Source organism: Oryzias latipes, chromosome 2 (assembly GCF_002234675.1).
Source record: "Oryzias latipes chromosome 2, ASM223467v1".
Lineage (NCBI taxonomy): Eukaryota > Metazoa > Chordata > Actinopteri > Beloniformes > Adrianichthyidae > Oryzias > Oryzias latipes.
The window spans coordinates 18627514-18643546 of record NC_019860.2 but is presented as its reverse complement, the minus strand read 5'-3'; the positions used below and the strand labels follow the sequence as shown (position 1 = coordinate 18643546).

The window sequence follows — 16033 nt, the reverse complement described above, 5'->3', positions numbered from 1 at the left end:
TTAAAACAGTCACCTGCTTTCACTGGAAAAGAGACAAAAACAGGAACTTTGGATCGACGGGAAGAGTTTTTGGAACGAGGTTAATGCTTTGTGTATAACCCATTTTAGTTCAAAATGAACTAAATTGTTGAATTGGCAAAAAAGTTACATTAGCCAAAGTGGTTAAGAATATTAGAAATTATTTTAAATCGGAACAAAAATCAGGATTGGACAGGATTACCAAACAATCTACGATCTGGTTGTCTAGTTCATCATCATTTGAAACACAAGAAGCACTCATCACTTGAACAGAACTAATTTGCACCTTGTGTGCGGGTTAAAAAAATTGAAGAATCTGTACGACCTGCCTACTTCACCCTCACTTACCCTTACATGTTGTGTTTTCTACGACTTGTCAGTTGCAGCATGCCCGTAGAAAATTGTGCATGAACAGTTTTACTCTACAGGTTTATTGAGCGGTGTACAACCTTGATGTGTCCTCTTGGCCACCTTCTTGCCCCTTATCCTGCATTCACACCGGTCGGGATTTGCGTGTCAAATGCGTGTCAAATGGGCGTCCACCGCCTCTCTTTTGCTACGTTGGCGGTTGCTCCTCCACGCCGGAGCAACCGCCAATGTTTTTCAAGACTTCATTCGTTGCCACATCATGGAAAACATGGATGATGTTGAATGAGTAGCTTGGGTTTAAATGCTTTGGAGAGCTCTACAGAGGCGCCGGCAAGCACCTCGCCGTGTCTGGCTTTACCGGATCCTTCAGAGATGCTTGCAGCACGGTGATTTTCACCATTTACTGCAGGAGCTGCGCCTTAGTGACGGCAGTTTTAAATGTTACTTCCGTCTGTATGTGGCCCAGTTTTAAGAATTTATTTCCTGCATTAACCTGAGAGGGGAAAAATAAAACTTGAGGATCGTTTTATTAATGTCTCATGACATAAACATCATAAGCCTGTGGGGCTTAAGCAATCACGCCCAGGGTCTGGAGAGCTAGCGAGCACTGCTGCCCAGGGTCTGGTCCAGCTCCATGGGCTCTATGAAAGGCTTGCGACTTGTCCAGGGTGTATCCCGCCTTCGGCCTGCAGTAACCGGGACAGTCTCCGGCAACCCAGCGGCCCCAGTAGGTTAAGAAAATGGATGGAAGTTCAGGATGAAAATCCTAACATCGAGCAGTCGTATTGGAATTTTTTTGACCCGCTGATCGAGTGACTGAAAACGTCATATGGCCAAAGCTGAGTCCCTGATTGGTAAATGCAGCACTTCAGATCATCTCTGTACGTTGACTTAACACTGAAACTTGACACACTGGATGCGATATGTCAAGAAAAAGAAAAGGAATTTTATGTCAAAAAAAGGAATGCACCTGTACCGGTTTGCCCATTTTTCGCACACAGACATCCTGTAACGGAGGTTGTAACTAAGACCTATGGTGCATTACTAAAGGTTAAATTGGCCAATGTGCTTAAGACTATTAGGAAATATTTGAAATTAGAACAAGAACTAAGCTACATCCAGCTATGACTAAACTTTCCTTCTAATGGCGGCGTCACTTTAGAACAGTAGTTACAAGCTTCCATAAGACTCATCAGGCCAACAATGGCCAAGTTTATACCTGATGCTCTCTGAACCAGACATCTTCCTAATAAATGAAACCAGCAGAGAAACATCAAGGTGCCATTTGAAGACGAAATCTGGTCAAACTTCACACTTAAGGAGTCTACCAGGTTAAAAGGATGACCCTCTTATCCCCAGGTTTTAGAGAGATGTGGTCCGCCCACGCTCACTAGGCTAGATTACACATCCGACTATAATCCAATTACACTGCCAAGAGCTGCCGGGCATTCCCATGGTCAAGGCTAACCTAATCAGCACTGCGGGTTAGACATCTACAAGAGGAACAATTTATGAATGACATTACTAAACAGTGCTTTTAAGAGATTTAAAGAAGTTTCTGTACATCAGACAGTTTTTCCATCCAGTCTACCATCGCCCACCTTGGTGAAAAACAAGCGGACTAATCATTAAAGCCCTGAGGTCTGCTCTGAGGTCAGCCGAGGCAAAGAGACTCTAATCCCTGATCTTACTCTACTCCAAGCCTTCCCAGATCTGCACTGAAAGGTCAAGTAATTATCTGACACTATTTCTCATCTACATGTTTGGCAGAGAAAACCTGTTATAATTGCTTTTAGAGTTTATTCATTGTCAACGAGTTTTTTTTGTTTGTTTTTTTAATACACTTTTAAGATCTTTTAATGTATCTCATGAGTATGGCATAGTATTGATCCAGGTAAGGCAATTGTTCTGATTGCTAATGAAGATAAGTTTCTGACTGATGGTCACAGTGATCCATTCCAAAAACATCGTACAAAAAAAGGGAAAAAGTCCAACTATTTCTTTATTAGTCAACTTCTTCAGTCTCTTGAGACACACTATAAAGATTTTGTTTTTCATGGTCAAGAGGCGCAGTTAAAGAGAAGCGTTAGATAGAGGTTGTTTTCATAAAAAAATCAAATTATGTATTTGATTTTGATTTTGAAGCTATGTTTTTAAAGTGACAGTTTTCAGTCATTTTGGAATCTAGTTCAAAAAGGTGAACAGACAAAACACTGGAATTTATGATTACAAGGATAATGTCCACCAATACAAAATGCATTAACACCAACAAGAGACAAAAAGTTCTCGTAATGAGTTTAGCATGTGTTGCTAATAAGAATAATATTTTTAAAAAAAGCTAGACGTTACAAACAAACAAAAGCCTCTTTTTGGAAGAAAGTTGGGATTTTCCCAAGGCTTAACAGTGTAGGACAACGGAATTCTGAAATGCCTTGGTCACAACTGCTCTAATGGAGGGTACAGGCTGTCTGCAGGCAAAGTCCTGTACGGGGCACACCAATAGTATATTTTGAAATTTTAGAATCATGAACCCACTTAGTGAGTCCTTATAGCCAAAACCTTTGCACACATTTTTTCCATCGACATGCTGCGGGCGACAGGTTGTAGCGAACACCTACACAACACGTTAAGGCCCGTACACACCGGGACGAATTTCGCCCGCGATATTCGCCGACGTTTAACGCCTCGTGACTAAACAAAGGGCACCGATGTGAGTGTGCACACCGACGCAAAAAAACGCCACGCGTCAAAGTGTCACTTTTTAAAAAACGCCTCGGGTTCGTTTTTTTTGGTTTGATGCACCGCGTCAAAAACTATACGACCAATGAGAATGGCGCTTTTGCACACGTGTCTGGAGCTTCTGAAGTTACAGTAAAACACAACTTGGGGGCGCTCAAACACAAAACTGCCTTTCTGAGCACATATACCAGCGAAGAAGATAGACGCCAAGTAGCGTCTACGCTGCCGCGAAGAAATAATGACGGACATTCTAAAATATCCCCGAACCAAGCACCAGTTGGAGCTACTGATGCTTGAAATATTCATGTTTTCTTTGTATTATTCTGACAAGCGCGTAAATACTTGCTCTCTTCTTCTGAGTGAAAAGCGACTTTAAGAAGCGTAAAGGTCCGCAGCGCCACCTTGTGTACAGGAGTATTTCTGTTTTACATTAAGCGCCATCTAATGTCAGGGAATGAAATTGCATGTTCGCTCGGCTCATCGTTAGCGAAAATCCCCTGGGTGTGAACACAATAAACGTGGCGAAAAACGCTGGCGAATAACGCCTGGCGAATATTCGTCCCGGTGTGTACGGGCCTTAAGGGTATGTAAGGGTGAAGTAGGTGAGATGCAGGTCGTTCAGATGACTTTTACATTTTTTTAACTCCCTTCCACATTGTGCAAGGAGCCCATAGCTCTTTGTGCACACCCTGGCTGTTAGAAATGAGGAAATTAGACAATAAGGTTGTAGTTTGTGTCAGCATTCTACCGGCGTCCTACAGGCACTCCATGCGTAACAACTGAGTGTGGTACGGCAGCATCATCCCCACTTCATAAGAGCAACGAACGTTATCCTTGTTAATGGTTCACAATACACTTACAACACGCACAACAATGGTATGATCCATTTTCATTACCTTGAGGTGGTCGCAAGAGCCTCAAGGGAACTGTTAGACATACCTGCGCTCCTCTCTATGAACCTCAATGGGGCCCAGACAACCCAAAAGCCCGCAGAACGAGTCCATAAATTTCACTTCAATCAATATTTCTCCCTGAGCCTTGTTAGGAGAATGGGCTCAGTATAGCTTTACGAAAACATAATTATACTTTTTGATGAGCAACCCTTTGTGCTAATGGCTGTAAGTGATTGCCGATCCATTTCTCCCAGAAACTGTTTATTTGTCTGTCAGACAAAGTGATGAATGCACTTACTTAAATGGAAATGTTGGCACTATATGCAAGTTTTTAGTTACTATATTACTTTAATATGCAGTATAACTAGACTACAGTAGTTGGGTTTGGCTTTTATGACGTGGTTTGATTGTTTGTACCATTAGAACAGCTGCAGCTTGGCGATATCTGGACTCCATTCATCTGAATCCCTTTCGCCTCACACAAGAGACAACAGCAGCAAGGCATTAGTCGCTAAATGTTGAGAAATTGGCAAAAGCACTTGTTTTGCCTTCCAAAGTCTTCAGCTCTTTGTCTGCATAATGACATTCACCAATAATCCCCTATTGCAATCTACCCACCTATTACCACTCTGGCCTTTGGCCTGTCAGCGGCTAAATTTAAACTCTGCACACAGTGTTCAGCAACAACGAGCTACCAAGTGAGCACCCAGAATGGAAACACCCAGGTTAAGTTGCTATCTACCAGCATGTTGCACAAGAACAAAAGATTCTCCAGTTGGCTATTCCTGTTGCCAAATGTTCTATTTCAGACTTATTGGAGTATGTAGATGAAAATGGCTGTCAAATATCCCTGTACTGTAAATAAAATAATCAAATTTCTGTCCTCAACATAAGTCAACATACATCATTAAATTGTAGCTGCAAGCAGCACTATGGAGCTGTGCTGCAGCCTGGATGGGCTTCTGTCATTTGCTGGTGACCTTGATATTATTCGCACTCGTTGGCATGACAGTTAGACATTTCAGTTTTAGCATAATAAAAGGGCATTAAAATCTCATTTTAGTGCAGGGTCTTGGGGTAACCATATTTTTCTTCTCTGTGGTTATTGCATCGATGTACCAAAAGGGAATTTCACCTTTGTTGACATATGCCCCGCCCACTTTCATTGTACAGTGACACCATTGGAAACATTGTTGTGTTCAACTTTGAATTACTGTTGTGTCACTCAAAGTGTGTAAAAGTTGTTTTTTCCCCCCGAAATGTTAATTTGATGTCGAGACGACTGTAATCGTGGTAGAAGCTAGCGTTCCAAAACCTTTCTTTAGTTTTTTTTAATTGTGTCTTAAGTAAATCTCGGCTTAAGTAAATCGTAGGATTTCAACTCCATGGAATACATCTTTTATGGTGCTTTTAAATGTCGGAGTCACTTTTTTTATGACGTTTTGTTTCTGTCCAGGGAGTCAAACTTTCAGGTTTCAAGAGGAAAAAAGACTAATTGTGAAATACATAATACTTTAACGTTTTTTTTTTTTTTTTAAATCAACTCTTGACCAACTGATAGTAGAAGCAGCAAACTCTGATAAAACCTCCTCGTTGGCTCAGTGACCCCTCTACATATTTTAACGCTCGCTTGAGAGCAGATGACCGATACGTGTAGGGGCAGCAGTCGGCATGAATAAATAAAATGGTGGGAGCGTCTTGGAGTTTGCTCACCTTTTTCATCCTGAAGGTGATGCAACACATTTAGGTTAATCTGGTTTCTGCTGACAGGGGAGCTCACCTCTGATCCAGAATTAGGCTGGTAACAAAAATACACTCTGATATCCACTTACACACCCACAAACGCTGGAGGCACATAAGGTTGAGGGGTAATTGAGTAGTAAAATAAGGCGTTGCAGCTAAACTTAGCAGGCAGTAGCTAACTTTAAGGATCTGTACTATAAGATCTGATAAAAACGTTTGCTAAAATCCTAGAAATGTCCCTTCTCAATGTTTCTCTACTGCCTGTTTCTCAGATGCCTATCCAGTCGAGGAGGTGGTCTACACTTGGACTCAAGATGCTGCCAAGTCGGTAGTGGTGGCTGAAGATGGCTCCAGGCTCAACCAGTACCACCTGATCGGGCAAACCGCCGGCACAGAGGACATACACACAAGCAGAGGTATGCTGGTGGTTGGCAAAGACCACTGCGATGAAACTGGCCTTTTTAACATGTTCTTGTAACCTTTTTCTGATGATGGAGGACAAATAATAAGAAAATTAAGCTTTCATTTCTGAGTATTTCTTTATTCAAATCTGCTAATCAGGAGCAGATGAGAAAAAAAAGCAGTTTAACCAAAAATCATATTTGTGACGTAGAAAGTACGCTTGATGAGACAACTGGATCCATTAACATCTCTGTTTTCCTCGTCCAAGCTGGCATCAGGCTCCAAATTGTACAACATGTTACTCGCCATTTTTGTTGCACTAATATTAGTCTGGGGTGTGAGGGGCTGTAAGGCAGTGTTTTTCAACGTGCCGTGGAAGATGGTCAGGTGTGCCGTGGGAAATTACCCTTTTTCACCGATCTAAAAACTTTGACCATCTTTAGAATAAAACACTAAGTAGTTAGGAATATGAAAGATCGTGAAATACTTTTTTCTTTGTGTTTATTTGATTCTATTAAAGACATTTTGATAAGAATACCGCGATTAGCTTTAGCTCTGTTTTCTGAGATCGATTTGTTTTTTTGTGAGGTTACATAAAATTGCATGTTGATAAACTGACGGGAACAACAACTACCAGGGTAAAATTTCAAATAATGTTGTTGAAAATTATTACAGAAACTAACTTTAACTTTTAATTACGTCTTTTAGAAAAAACAGCTGCAACTTCCAGCTTTTTCTGCCACAATCATCACAAAAATGCACGTGAGATTGTGGACGGGCTGTAGATCAATACAGACTGAGTTTCTCCTTTTTTCAATTTGTGGATGCTGGTGTGCCGCAGGAGTTTTGTCAAGGATAAAGTGTGCCTTGGCTCAAAAAAGGTTGAAAAACACTGCTGTAAGCTAGCGGGAGTGTGGAAACAATGGTAAGGGGGAGGGGTTGGTTGGTCCCGCTCACAACCCAGAGACAAATTTCTAGTAATCTACTAGAAACTATGTCCTAGAAAATGACAGAATTTTTAATTTTGGCTAAAAATTGCATAATCATAATTAAAAGACCACTGGGAACACTTTCAAAATAAATCAAAAGATGATAGGATTTAGCATGAATTTCTGGTGATTTTTTTTCCCCCCTCAAATTTACTGAATTGCAGAACTTGTTTTATCTAGTGTGCACAAGACAAAAAAAAGAAAATCAGTATTTTTCTGGGACTGTTGAAGCTCTGTAAAACACCCAAAGAGGGACCGATGGGGCAGAGCACAAATTGTGGAAACATTTTCAGGAAGTCAGAGTAGTGGAAGCTGGTGGACGAAGAGTGGCCTATCCATCACACAACCAGCTGTCCACAGGCCCAGAGAGCCCTGTCAAACAACACTTATCCTTCATGAGCCCATGAGCAGACGTACACACACACACAGAGCTGGACAGACCTGAGAGCCAGGGTTAATCCCCTCCCCAACCAACCAACCAACCGTCCATCGGCTTTTGCATAAGAAGCTGACATCACAGATCAGGGAAGAATCGGCTGCTGAGTAAATCTGTGAGTGGGGGGGGGGGGGCGTGTCTGCACTGGTGAATTCTCCATAGAGCGGTGTGAAGAAAAACATGGAACAAGGTTAAAAAAAAATGGACTGAACTAAAAGGCAGGAATATCAGACATATTTTAGAATTCTGGTTTATACCGACATGTATGTGTCAGTGTACCTTCACCATCAAAGAAGTGGTCTAAAAATGGGGTTTGGTTCTCAGAAAAGTTCAACCGGTTTTGTTGTTTGCGCGCATTGGAGAGCCGGATGTGGGGGGATGGGGGGGGTGGGGAGCTGAAAGGCATCTGTTTAATACTCTTATGTAAAGCAGAACTGTAATACACTTCACTCTAGTTTTGAGTGGAAGCGTTATTAAAACTCCGGATTTCCTGTCTGTTTTTCATGAAATGGTTTTCTGGCCGAGCCTCTTTTTTTTCTTAGAGTTCATCAGTTTGAAATGGGATATAATCAATGAGTTGGGGATTGATATCAATGGAGGGTCTGAGAAAAAAGGCAGACGCTTGGCCCTAAACGGTTTGGTGATGCCACCAACTCCGTCCGTCCTGAGTGTTTCGACCATGAAACAACCGTCAGGTTTGACTTTACTCTGATGGTCCCAATCGAGCCGCCATCTGGTGCCGTGACAACAAAACGTTGATGTTATCTGACAATGAAATGCTTAGTAGGACTAAAGGCGGTAGATCATCATTCATGCAGCCCAAAGCTTCCACTGGAAAGCATCCAAATCAGGGGTAGATTTTACTGATGAGTTGGAGCTTTGGGTCACACTCGGCACAGAAGGCTAATTCACTTTGCAGAGGAACTCTTATAGACCAAATATGGTGTTTCTCCTAAAAGCTGTAGCCATAATTAGATATTTTAAAAGAGTTACTTAAATTTATACTTAATATGAGTGTACGTTTTTTTCCCATTTATTATTATGCTCTTTTCTTTCCTCTTTTTTTTAGCAAACCATGTCAAGATGCTATATTTATTTTAGTTTGCAATTTGTCAGCTTTCATAAAAGCAAGTAAAAGATGAACAACGACCTGCCCTTGATGGCTATATTTTTATTTATTTTGTTTATTAGGGATGCAACGATTCACTTTCCTCACTATTCAGAGGTGGGACACACAGTCTGGTTTTAAACAGAGAACTGTTACATCCCTAATGTGAACCTGTCCCACTAAACTATGCTCTAGTCTAAGCTCGAAATGGGAACAAATGATGTCTTTCCAATAAACATCAACTGTTGAATAGTGTTTATTTGTGGTTTCACATGTTCGCAGAATTCTTTTCTGCTCATCAAAACGTATTAATCTAAAAAAAAATAATTAATCTAAGAAAATATTGAGTTATTATAATATTAAGGATAATTTATACAAATGGAAAGTTGAATGGATTCGTAAACATGTAGTTGTCAAATGGGCTCTAAGAAAACGGATTTTTGTGTCTCTTTTTGATTAAATAAGGTTGACCTTACAGGAAAACTGCCTTCAGTTCCAGCTGGGTAAAAATAATGAATAATTTCTTCGCCTGAAGATTAAAAAACCAATCAATTTATAGTCGGTGTGTTTGTCATTGTGCTCCTCACAGTGAGATTCTAACTGTGTGGCCCCAATCCAAACTAACCCAAGAGTTTTTCTTACTTTCAGATTCCTGATATCTCAGAAATCTGAAGTTTTAGATTGAAAAACCAATAACTGCCACGCTGGAAGTCTTTAAATAGCACGTTTGGTCTAGAGCACATTCTGTTACAGCTACCAAAGGGGAGATAAGTCAGAGTTTGTCTTTAAATACCTGAGGACACAGCTTTATCTGTATTGGATAGCGATACCTGTCCTGATATAACTCCCCAACTCAGAGAAGATAAGACTTGTTTCAGAGATAGTTGCATCTAAAGTCCGTGCAGACCTGGGGGGTTTCAAAGACCATGATCCCTGGGATAAATATTTATCAGTTGCGGATTAAATGAGTACATTTTCAGAGGGAAGAAGCTCTTTGGTGTCGGGGTTGACTCACCAGTTGACCAGCATTGCGGCGTTGTTCCCTGCCATGAAAGGAAGCTCCCCTTGAACGCCCTGGAGCCCAAATCCTTGGAACAAAAGTAGTAAGATCCTCCAAAGGAGCATGTTCCACCACGTTCCCTTGCTCCCGGTTCTGTAGGGATCCATACATCCACGCCAAAAAGGTCACCTAGACCTAGAAGAATTCTATTGGGTTGTTGTGAGTCCAGCACCTTGCAGTCATGATATTGCTGGGGGGCGTCCTGACTGTGGCATCGCAGCAGAAAGTATCAAATATTTGTTGATGTTCTGCGAAGATCTCCACCTCCCTCACCTCCAACCTGCTGTCACCTTCATAAAGTTCTCCGTTTCCTTCACCATGTCAGCCGGGTATTCCATACGTAACAGGAATCAGATTTGTTTTTTAAATTTAAACTAAGAAGGATGAAAGAAAGAGGGAATGCCCCGGCTAGCCCCCCTCCATCCCACCAGTGACGAACAGCAGTGAGTGTCCTCCCTCTGTGAGCCGTGTCAACACAGAGACGTCATGCTTCATGTGTGTTTCCCTTCGTGTATGCGCTTCACCCGGTAGGAAGGACTGGGCGGTGCTTTCGGCGAGGATCCCTGGACAGGAAGCCCCCCCCCCGGTCTCTTACTGATGGCGGCGGGATGCAGATTGTAACCAGGGATTAGGGAGGTTCAAAAATCGGATTTTGCCCAGAGAAAGCCTAGTGTATTACTGTGTGTGTGTGTGTGTGTGTGTGTGCGCGCGGCCTAGTGTGTGTGTGACATAGGGAGAGAGCAGGAGATGCACAGGATTTTCATAGTTCAGGAGCTCCTGCAATCACCAACCGCTGCTTGTAAAATGACTTTTTTAAAGCCTCAAATGCAATCTTTAGCACTTTTACTCAACATTATGTCCTCTTCTCTTCCTGTCTGTATCCTGCACTTTATGCGTTTCTGGATTTCCCATCTCTAGTGTTAAGGCCGGCACATTTACTGCACGATTTCGGCATTGTTTCCCTAAAAGGGAGTACATGTATCTCAGCTTTTTTTCTACTGACATTTGAGGATTTTATGTGCTCTTTATCCTGTAAATTAATTCTTAAATCTCTTCTATAGTCTGCTGCCGTTGTTATTAAAACAAAAAAGGCAAAAGGGTTGAAAGAAGAAAAAAAAAACTTAGTAGACCACGTTTTATGCCCTGGCTGGTGCTGACAACTGTTAGATTTAAAGATCATTTGAGGATTATAATCTGATGCTGACATTTTCAAAACCAGATCCAACCTCAGACAAGGTCTGTGCAAATTGTAGGGAGTTTTTGAGCATGTGGAAGGGGTGAAAGAAGAAAATGGATAAAGAAACATTACAAATGCAACATAGAAGACTTTGCAGCCCCGTTGAGTGTGTCTGTATGTTTTTTCTTGGAGCTACACACTGTTGGTGTCTTTTCACACTTTTTTCTTTCCTTTGAGCCACATTCGGTGTTTCTTTGTGTGTTTTTGTCTGTACTACACAATGTTCCTTTATATTAAGGACTTTTTGGACCTTTTAATTTTTTTTTCTTCTATTGTTGGGAAAACAATAGACATGGTCCATGACTGCTGCGGGCCATAGCAAAGGAAAGCCCAGTTTTTTATGTCATTCTAATTAAAGTTAAAGTTAAAAGGCACAAATTGTTGAAACCAAATGTCAAAAATTCAACAATTTTCTCAGGATTCTTGTTTACAAGTAAAGGATTCAATAAAATTCCTGTAAGCTCGCTTCCATTCAAATTCAATGTGCATGTTCATTTCAGTTTAATTACATTGATTGTGTGATTTTTTTTTTTTTTTTTTTACGAGTTCAGTTCACTACAATTATTTTGTTTTGAGTCTATTGGCCAAATCTCAAAGTCTAAAAGCCAAATCTAATTTCTGCAGATCCTACTTAACATGATCAATGGAAAAGTTAATATCTGCTCACTTAAAAGAAGGAAACACATTTTGCCTGTTTAAGGAGGTTTAAGGGCAAAATATTTTGATTTAACTGAAGTGTTTAAACGTAAAAAAGTTCCCTTTTCAGCAAAAACAAATTGGATCTGCTACAATGTCTCGCGTGGTGGGATCATCTTTTGGACTTTTTTGCAGCTGCTAGTCTTCGACACAACACTGATCCCTTCTGTGTTTCTCAACGGGACTCGGAAACAGGATCAAACAGGGTTTATGAGTGAATCTCCCACTAAATAGTTGGTTGGAAAAGGTTTCCAGTGTTCCAGTCAAAGTTGATGTTTCTGATCATTGTTCATTGTTGAGGTTTTTGTTTTGTTTTTTCTACCTTTAGGACAGTACACAGTGATGATGGCCCACTTCTACTTGAAAAGGAAGATTGGATATTTTGTCATCCAGACGTACATGCCATGCTTCATGACGGTTATCCTGTCCCAGGTGTCATTTTGGCTTAACAGGGAATCGGTTCCTGCTCGGACCGTCTTTGGTTAGTAAAGCTGCTTAATCCCAAATGTTTGAGATTGATAACAGTTGCACTGTGAGCGTCAGGGTTACGAAGCAGTTTGCTGACTTGTGATCCTGCAAAAGCCGTCATTTTAACTTGTAATGGTCGTTGTTTATGTGTTCAGGAGTGACCACAGTGTTGACCATGACCACCCTCAGCATCAGTGCCAGGAACTCTCTCCCCAAAGTGGCCTACGCCACCGCCATGGACTGGTTCATTGCTGTGTGCTACGCTTTTGTCTTTTCTGCTCTCATTGAGTTTGCCACAGTGAACTACTTCACTAAGAGGAGCTGGGCCTGGGATGGCAAGAAAGCAATGGAGGCACAGCACCCTAAGGTATGAAATGTCAACCTGAAGTGATTTATTTATAGCATTTACAGACTCAGCTAATGTTAAGTACTGAAAATTGATAGTATACACAGCAAAAATAAAAATCTCTCAATAAATTTAGAAAAATGCGTTTAGATCGACCGTATTTGAGAACCGGACTGAGTGACCAGGAAGTACCCATTGGTTCCCAGAAACCAAAATCCCATAGACATCTATAGAGAAATAAACTTCTAATACTTCATTCTGTTTATCAGAATAACCAGTCTTGCTTTGATACCTTTTTTAAAACATTCTCTTGCAAATCTTATAACATTCTTTCAAGTTGTTATTTCTTTAGTGCCAGTTATTCTGCTGGCCATACGTCGAAGGTTCAAAACATTTGATTGATTTCCGACCAATCATTGCTTGCTGACGTCGTCTGGCTCAAACATGGAAGCGTCCCTATCACGAATAAATGGTGATTGATACTTCATTTTGTCAGAGCCAGATGTAAAGCATTTTCCATGGGTGACGTCACAAACATTTGGTCCAGTTCTCAGATATAGTCAGTGGTTTAGCGGATTTTTCCGTTATAACAGTCCTCTCCGAAAGAACTTTAAGATAAGCCTTTTTGTAAGCCTTAGTCACATGCACCTTTACGGAGGTTCACAGGTTTAGGTTCGGGGTTGTTTCGGTCCGTGGAGGGTCGTAGAGTCTTGTCGTTCCTTTTGAGTTTCCTGTGGCCACCTGACGAGACGTCAAGAAAGTGGAGCGTACGATTGGCATGCGTGTGGTAATTGTATTTTTGAGGATGATGGAAGTTGCATGCATTAAGGATGTACGGGTGATGCTGTTTGACTGTGCCCTCACGCCACACTGCAGTCGTTGAGAAGGTCACCTGCAGGCAGCTCAAATCTAAGTAAGGGCTTCTGACTGAAGCTACATTCATGGTGTATGTGACACTCATTAAAAATTCCTCTAAATACGCAATCTTGAACACGCCTACAGTGTTCACACTGGACCGTTGCTACCTGCTATTAGCGGAGGTCCGCCACCTACAGTGCAAAGCTTGCTCCAGGCTTTTTCTTTCACAGCTCTATTTGAATACATGAAAGACTTAGTGCCCTGTAATTCTGGCTAGGAAACAAGCCGCATTTAGTCATTTCTCCTCCATGATCTATTGTCAAACCCTTGTTCCCTTTTAAAGGAAGCCCATTCATACGTCACTACCACATCCGAGTCAATGATTGGTCAAAATTCAACCTGGTTTGACTTCCAACGCACATTTAATGGGTTGCGTTTTGTGCGTAGAGCTCAAAAGCTGTCGTAGAAGTTTGCGTGGCCACAAGTGAACGCGAGAGTTTAGAACATGGAAGCCCGAAACGCACAGATACATAGACTTTTCATCGATCGTGTCTTCTTGAACGTGCATTTTCGAGGCTGGTGTGAACAGAGTTTCAGGCTTCATGTAGTGTTGGTTAATATTTCCTTGGTCCTGGCAGCACTCAGCACCTCTTGGGTCCACATGTTGGTGCTAAAGACACAAATAGAAAAATCTGGGCTGAAAAATTACCCAGCTGTAGATGAATATTGAAGTTATGATTATTATGCTGTTTAGTTTAACAGAAGACGTTGTTAATAAAAGGATATTTTTACAATCTTACCAGAATCCAAGGCTTTTAAATCACGGGATACAATATTTGGTTGACCACAAATCAAGGTTAACACAACAAACAGAGACGTTCAGGACATTTATCTTCTTCTAATCTGTTGTGAATAAAAATATTGATAAATGTAATGTAAGTTTATGTTGGATTTCATTGATAAAATTGGAAAAAAACACTCTTTTTTAATCTTTTAATGTTCATGAGCTCTCGTCGTCATCTGTTCTGCTGCAGAAACGAGACCCCATGGTGCTGTCAAAGAAACCCAACAACGTTTGCTCGGCAGGGGTCAACTACACCCCCAATCTCACCAAGGACGTGGCCATCTCCACCATCTCCAACACCACGTCGGTGCAGCTGCGCGGCACTGAGAGCAAAGCGGCGGACCCCAAGAAGACCTACAACAGCGTCAGCAAGATCGACAAGATGTCACGGATAGTGTTCCCCGTCCTCTTCGGTACCTTCAACCTCGTCTACTGGGCCACGTACCTGAACAGAGAACCGGTGGTGAAGGGAGTTGTCACTTCAACATAATCACTTCTTTATTTTTTTCTGAAACAGTTTGTACGAGGGTGATTATTAACGAATGGCGTTAAAAGGTCTCTGGCTCAGAAAACAAACAAACAAACAAACAAAAAAGAAGAATATCTGCGCTTGAAGAACAAAAACTGCACCCTGCTATTTAATTCCAGCACTTTGAATGGATGCAAGGCTGCAACTGAATCCGTTTCCTACTTTACATGGCCTAGAAAAAAACTGCTTCAAAGACTTCTTTAAACGAAGAGTTGGCGCTTTGCTTCTTTCTCATCTTTCTTGCTGCAGTTTGCATGACGTTCTCCTTTACAGGAAACCATGGACTCCTCTTTGTCTTGAATGCGGACCGTAATTGATCAGTCTTTGCTTAAAGAAGTACAGAGGCGCTTCATTTGCATTGAAAAGTGGATTCAAAAAAGCACTCTCTGTGGAGGTAAATGCTGCAAACGGACTGATTCTTCACTTTTGTGTTATTTTAGAAGAGAGAAAAAAAGCCAGTTTTTCCCGCATACTGGTTGGTTCTTGTACAGCTTTACCTAATGCTTCACTATCTTCTGCTGCAGGGCTGGCTTCTCCAGTGGAAGATTTTCAAAGAAACTTATCGAACAAAAAAGTTCACTGAACATGAATGAGCAAAAAAAAGAAGTAAAAGAGGGGATTGGAGTTGATACAGTAAAAAGAATCATGTTAATCATTCTGTAAAACAAGTGACACAAAGTTAGTTATTCAGTGAAGTCATTAGGCATCTATTTTGGGAAATGACCAAACCAAACCCTTTAAACTCTTATCAAGAGAAAGTAGCTTAAATAATTTGTATCTAGTGCAACGTTTGCGAAGTCTTTACTAAGTTTGACTCTTTTTTTAATTCTAAAAAAGGCTAATGCTCAAATAAAAAATTTCAAAGTTTAATAAACTATGAACAAAAGAAAATAAATTTGAGATAAATATTTATTTTCTTGACCAGGCCTATTGGGTGAACACAGTAGATGTCGCCAGCGACACCTGAAAAACGGACTCTCCTTGATCGTCGACATGATCAACGGGAATCAAAAGAGACGCAGAGAAAAGCAGCTTTTTACATCGGCTTAGCACCAATATGGAACACTTTATGATCAAAGTGTTGCTTAAGCCGCTTTTCTCCGCGACGTTATCAGATGATTTACTTTAAATGCATAAGCACTACTACAAAAGTTGCACGTGAGCGCAAGGCTTTGTTTCTCCTCCTCAGAATCCACTGGAATTGGGTTTTATGCATAAATGGTTGGTGAGTTACAGTAGTCGAAAGGAAGCTCTGCTGTTAAAGGATTTAACATAAATTAAATTAACATATAATTTTA

The 16033-nt window shown here is 41.1% G+C and overlaps 2 protein-coding genes across 4 annotated transcripts in view; one reads left to right on the top strand and one right to left on the bottom strand.

Moving 5' to 3' along the window:
• The window catches only part of LOC101170407 (gamma-aminobutyric acid receptor subunit beta-3), an 81746-nt gene extending 71502 nt beyond the window's left edge, over positions 1–10244 (bottom strand). Inside the window, exon 1 of one of the 2 annotated variants that reach the window (XM_023965682.1) lies at positions 9713–10244. In XM_023965682.1, coding sequence (XP_023821450.1) covers positions 9713–9864 — 152 coding nt within the window. In that variant the 5' untranslated portion in view covers positions 9865–10244. The remainder of the gene's footprint in view (positions 1–9712) is intronic. The other variant, XM_023965685.1, reaches the window with a different exon arrangement.
• Positions 1–15388, top strand: part of LOC101158177 (gamma-aminobutyric acid receptor subunit alpha-5) — a 30482-nt gene extending 15094 nt beyond the window's left edge. For both annotated transcript variants that reach the window (XM_020708806.2, XM_004066698.4), the window contains exons 7-10: positions 6035–6178; positions 12019–12171; positions 12314–12525; positions 14397–15388. In XM_020708806.2, the coding sequence (XP_020564465.1) occupies positions 6035–6178; positions 12019–12171; positions 12314–12525; positions 14397–14696 (809 nt within the window). In that variant the 3' untranslated portion in view covers positions 14697–15388. The remainder of the gene's footprint in view (positions 1–6034; positions 6179–12018; positions 12172–12313; positions 12526–14396) is intronic.
• Positions 15389–16033: the final 645 nt, after the last annotated feature.